At 52.0% G+C, this 5,633-nt stretch overlaps 1 protein-coding gene across 10 annotated transcripts in view; it reads left to right on the top strand.

Annotated features, from left to right (window-relative positions):
• Positions 1-5,633, top strand: part of Itpk1 (inositol-tetrakisphosphate 1-kinase) — a 140,666-nt gene that overhangs the window by 130,747 nt on the left and 4,286 nt on the right. For all 10 annotated transcript variants that reach the window (XM_031355378.1, XM_031355388.1, XM_031355383.1 and 7 more), the window contains one exon: positions 3,310-3,472. In XM_031355378.1, coding sequence (XP_031211238.1) covers positions 3,310-3,472 — 163 coding nt within the window. The remainder of the gene's footprint in view (positions 1-3,309; positions 3,473-5,633) is intronic.

The raw sequence follows: 5,633 nt of genomic DNA, 5'->3' as shown, positions 1-5,633 counted from the left end.
CACACACACACACACACACACACACACACACACGAGTCCTATTATCTATCCCCAGCACTGCCATAGTGGGGAAGTAGAGTTCCCTTGGGTCTGCCTGTGACCTGACCTGAGTGGTCACATCACCCATCTGAGCCTCAGTTTCTTCATCTCTCATGAGTCACTAGGAATGTCTGTGTCTGATGTGTACATCTGTATCGTGATTACTATCAGCTGCGATAGAGGTTGAGGGTCACCAGGTCACCACAGGAGCACCAGCCCCACTCTTCCCTTCCTCCTTTCCCAGAACCTCACAGCTCAATTGGCTTGGGTCCACAGGGCCATCTCTATGTCTTTGTCTAGTCCTGGACCGGCTGTTTGGTTTCAGATAATCAAATGGTTTCAGAAGGATTTCTGAGATTCTTCAGCCGAGCTGAGAAGGTGCTTTTATAAACAGTATGTCACGGGGCTCTGTAACAGGCAACGGCCAGCACTGCCGTGCTCTCAGGCACTGTGCTACGAGCCCCAGATATCCACTCAGCAGTCCTTCCTTACCCGAGCCTCGTGGCCTAGGGATTTTTATTAGCTTATTCACTGGGGTGGAAAAACAAGATCCAGGAGGGCCACGTGACAGATCAGGGCCACATAGTGGATACAGGAAGGCCAAGGCTAGTCTCTGATTTGGTTTGGGACTCTGGGGTGGGCCAAGCCACTGACCCAAGTGACCAGGAAGCTCAGGCAGGACTGAGTGCCCAGTGTAGCCAGATGGTGGCTGCCCGCCTCCACCCTCACCCCATGAAATACTTTCCCTAGGTCAGGCACGGGACACCAGGGTTTCAAATGGAGGGGCCCTGCTGTTCTCAGAGCTGTGGGGATAGCCTGAGCAGCAGGACATAGGTGGGATTACATGTCGGTCCCTGCTCAGCCTGTCTATTTTAAGATCTTTTCATTAGTGACCGGCACTTTTTTATTTGGTTGTTGCCTTAGTTAGGGTCACTATTGCTGTAATGAAACACCATGACCAAAGCGGCGTAGGTTTGGTATATGCTTCCACATCACAGTTCACCTTGAAAGGAAGTCAGGACAGGAACCTAGAGGCAGTGGAGGGGTGCTGCTGCGGCCTTGCTCCTCATGGCTTCTTCAGCCTGCTTTCTATAAAACCCAGAGCTGTCAGCCTGTGGGTGGCACCACCCACAATGGGCTGGGCCCTCCCCCTTCTATCACCAATTAAGAAAATGCCCTACAGGCCGACCCATAGCCCAGTCTTTGGAGGTACTTGCTCAGTTGAGCCTCCCTCCTTTCCAGTGACTCTTACCAAGTTATATAGTTGTCTTATTTTGAAGTAGGGTCTGACTTTATAGCCCTGGCTGGCCTGGAACTCTCTATGTAAAGTAGGTTGGCCTGAAACTCACAGAGATCCTCTTGCCCCAAATACTGAAATTAAGGATATGCATCACTACACCCTGCATTTTCTGTGCTTTTTAAATTGAGATAAAAGTCCACATATGTAAAATTAGCTATTTTAAATAGGTTTTTTTTTTTGTATGCATTTGAGTGTTTGGCCTGCATGTATGTCTGCACACCACATGTATGCTGTGCCTGCAGAGGTCAGAAGAGGGCATATGATTTCATGTGAATGCTGGCAGCCAAGTCCAGGTCCTCTCTAAGACTAACTAGTCCTCTAAACTGCTGAGCCATCTGTCCATCTCCTAAAGCAAACACGTTAGTAGCAATAGTCACACACAGTGTTCTGTAGACACAACTCTATCCAATTCCAAAACATTTTCCTCCCCCTGTTCCCATGAGCACTCAGTCCCTATTTCTCCCAGCCCAGGCACTGGCCACCTTGGGTCTGACCTCCATCCGCATGGACTCAAACTGGGCTGGGCATTTTGTGTAAACGGGATCGTCAACACTTAGCTCCCCAGCTGACTCCTGCCCTCAGCACCAGGCATGGAAGAACTTGGGTCCTTTTTATGGACAGCCCACATTTCTCTGTGTGGATAAGCCACAGCTTTTCCATTTGTCTGCCGATAGATATTTAGGCCACCTGGAACATTTTGCCATTGAAAGATCTCTACTGCTACCATTGGTGCCCCAGGGTCTCTTGTACCCTTTTTAACCCCTAATAGACTATCTGGGCCCTAAGGTATTCTGTGTTTAACCATTTAAAAATTTTTAAATAAATCTATTCATTCATTTTTGTGTGTGGAGCTCAAAGGACAGTGTTCAGAAGTCTTTGCACCCTGTGCTGTAGGACCAGAGGATCAAACTTGGGTCATCGGGTAGCAAGGGTCTTAACCCACTAAACCCCCTCACCAGCCCAATGTGTTTAAAGCTTCTGACTTTTATCTCCCTTCCCACTTACGTTTGAACCTACCCCTTTCCCCAGACCTCGGTACTTTTGGCAGCTAGTATTTACCCTATTGTGACATTTCAACATGAGGTGATGTAGTCTGTGTCCTTGTATTCAGGCGCTACACCTCCTCGAAGCCAGGCTTGTACTGTCCCTACCTTGTCCCTCCCAGCAAGCCTAAGATGGAGGCCTAATCATTCCCAATGTACAGATAACCAAATGGAAGCGCAGGCCAGGTACTATAGCCAAGTCCCCAGAGCTGAGAAATCTCTGGTGGGATCTGAATCTATATCCTCATTACAATCCCTCCCCAAGACGAGGCTCATTCCTCTTCAGAGGCCCTGGCCCCACCCATGGCTGTATGTGAGGACACATGCCTCTCCCAGAAAGCAGAAAACATGGAAGAGTGGAGGTGCCAGGGTCAGGGTGGACAGACTTGGAAAACATCCTGGGAAGCTAGGCTCAGAGTCCGGCAGGAGCAACAGCCAGAAGCACCTTTGGGAAAGCTCAGGTCACGTGGGATAGGACCTAGTTGATCAGAGCTCAGAAGAGAGAAACACTTCTCCAGACTTGCTTCCTGGATCCTTAGCCTCACTCCTATAGGCTGGCAGCAAAGTGGTGGGGTGCTGGTCAGTACCCATTTCTACCTGGCTGTGTCTGCCTTCAAGTTCCAACCCCAATGCTCTCTTCACTTTAATGTCTTCTTCCGTAGCAGACCATATCCTTCCTCCTTTCTGTGACCCCGGTCAAGCCCCTGTCCCTCTGTGAACCCATTTCCCTGCTTGTTAATGCACTGATATCAACCACTTCAGGCCTGCTTCACGCACTGGTGCCTCCGGGGCCTGGCAGCTTACACCATGGTGGGCTAGCCCCACCTCCTGGGCGGAAGGATGGTAGTGCTTTTCAAGTGAGGGGTCTATTCTGTATGGTACCTGAAAGCCTGGTCACCAAAGCCTGACCTGTGTATGTGTTCACAGCTGGACAAGATTGAGGGCGTGTTCGAACGGCCAAGTGATGAAGTTATCCGGGAGCTGTCCCGGGCTCTGCGGCAGGCGCTAGGAGTGTCACTGTTTGGAATTGACATCATCATTAACAACCAGACCGGGCAGCACGCAGTCATTGATGTCAACGCCTTCCCAGGTGAGCAGCGGAGCTGGGTGACCCCGCTCTGGTGGTCCTCTGGCTGCCTGACTTCTTCAGGGATGGGGAACGAGTCAGCTTGCCTAGGGATAGGATCTAGGCCGAGTGCCACCTCCGTGCAGCCTCCACTCCTAAGGCCAAGAGAGCAGTGGAGCCGCAGATGCCTGTCTGGGGAGGTGCCACGCCCAAGCCCCCCACAGCACTGTATACTCTGCCCCCACCTTTCCATCCTGCCATCAGCCTGAGCCCTGACTAGCCTACTCAGTCCATCCCATTAGTCCTTCCAGGCCTGAATAACTAAAGAGGATTTGGAAGACTCAACTCTTATCATTCACAGGGAGGGAGACTGAGGCTCCCCTACTGGCTTGTATTTTTCTGAGGTCACATCTTATGAATTGACAAGGCCACACCCTCCCAGGCAAGTACCACTTCCACTGTCCTGAGCTTCGAGGCTGAGAGCTAGGCCCACGCCCTGCCACAGCATTCCCCATTATAGTATCTGCTACCACAAAGATCCCCACACTATATTCCCTCGCTGCTGGAGCCTCAGAATGCAGAACGCTTCTGGCTTGGAGCGGGACTCTGCTGAAAATCCTCAGTCAGCACTCAGCCAGGGGCCCGAGGGATTACCACTGACTGAGCCCTAGCCTGGATCTGCTGGCACAGAGAGCAGGTATAATGCCAGCCAGCATTCACAGGCTGGCATGCCCTATGGGAGACCCTAAGGCCAGTAGTCTGTGTATCGTCACTACAGCTGAGAGGTGGAGAAGACTTCCAGGTCTGCTGGCTTATGCCTGTCATCTTAGCACTCTGGAGGCTAAGGCAGGAGGATTGCCATGAGTTTAAAGCCATCTGGGGGCTGGCTGCATAACGAGACCCTGCCCAAGAAGCCTGGGGTGGGTTTGGGGGTATCAGATGAAAAAGAGCCACAGTCCAGCTTTGAATCTCCATGACCCCACTTCTCCAGACCCGGTGTCCCTGTTTCAGGCTGGCCCTGAGCTCCCAGCGCATAACTACTTCCATGCCCTCCAGCTTCCTAAGTAGCTGGAGCTATAGTGATGGTCCTTGCTCCTGGATGGTCTTCATTTTCTTGATATGAAGGGATAGCTAGCTAGCTTCCCCCGCCCCCTTGCTATTCAGGGGCATGTGTGACCAGGAAGCCACCTCACCAGCCCCAAGCATCCTGGGTACACAGTGCCTATATCCTGTTAAACCCCTAGAGAGAACATGAGCCGCTCCATACCATCACAATTCACAGCAAGGAACCAAGGACCCCAAGGAGCCCACCAACTCCATCTATCGTTCACTTGACATTTGCCAGGGGCTACATTTCCTGCTCTCAGGCAGAGTATGGGGATGGGGCAGCTGGTGGCTCCTGTCATAGATGGACACCAGAGAGAATTCAGCAAAGGGAAGGAACTTCAGCAAGGAAGAGCAGCTGGGGTACCGGGAGGGGTGAATTGGGACCTGATGGGGTCCAAGGGGGACCTCTGAGGCCTGGTGGAGACTTTGGCTCTCCCTTTGGGCAAGATGGGAGCATCCCATGTGTGAGGCCTGTGTCTGACCAGGGTGTTCAGATCCAGCTCAGTGCCTTTCCCAAGCCCCTAGGTGTAGATGGTGGGGCCTTTGAGGTGAGCTAGAGTATGTATAGACTGAGGGGCTTACTGTGTCAGAAGTGTCATAGAGATGAAGTAAAGATGTCAGTCATCCAAGTACACGTACAGCACACTAATGAGTTGAAGGTGGGTGACTTAGGACACTGAGACAGCCTTGGGAAGAGGGAGGTACACTTTTCCACTGGTGATGGGCAGCCCCTCCCAACAGCCGAATGTATCATAAAGACAAGAGAGCCTCTTACGTGTTCAGGGAGACTCTCACTAAGAGCCAGTATGAACAGAATCTACTGCTAGGGGAGCCAAGCTCTGGGTTGTCCCGGTGGGCAGGATGGGTCTGTGACGGTTGATAAGGCTGATCCCAGCTAAAGCTGGTGAGCCTGATGCTGAGGGATGGTCTACGGGTTCTATTGTTCCAGGGACCTCAGACAGAGAAGAGGTGGTGGTATCTGGGAGGTGCCTTGGTGCAGTATAGAGCCAGCCCTCTTTGGGCCCAGCAGAGATAGAGGCCCTGGGTCCTTCTGCTTCTCAGGAAACCGGGGGGGGGG

This window comes from Mastomys coucha, unplaced genomic scaffold (genome assembly GCF_008632895.1).
Source record: "Mastomys coucha isolate ucsf_1 unplaced genomic scaffold, UCSF_Mcou_1 pScaffold6, whole genome shotgun sequence".
Classification (NCBI taxonomy): Eukaryota; Metazoa; Chordata; class Mammalia; order Rodentia; family Muridae; genus Mastomys; species Mastomys coucha.
This window is presented reverse-complemented; position numbering and strand designations above follow the sequence as displayed.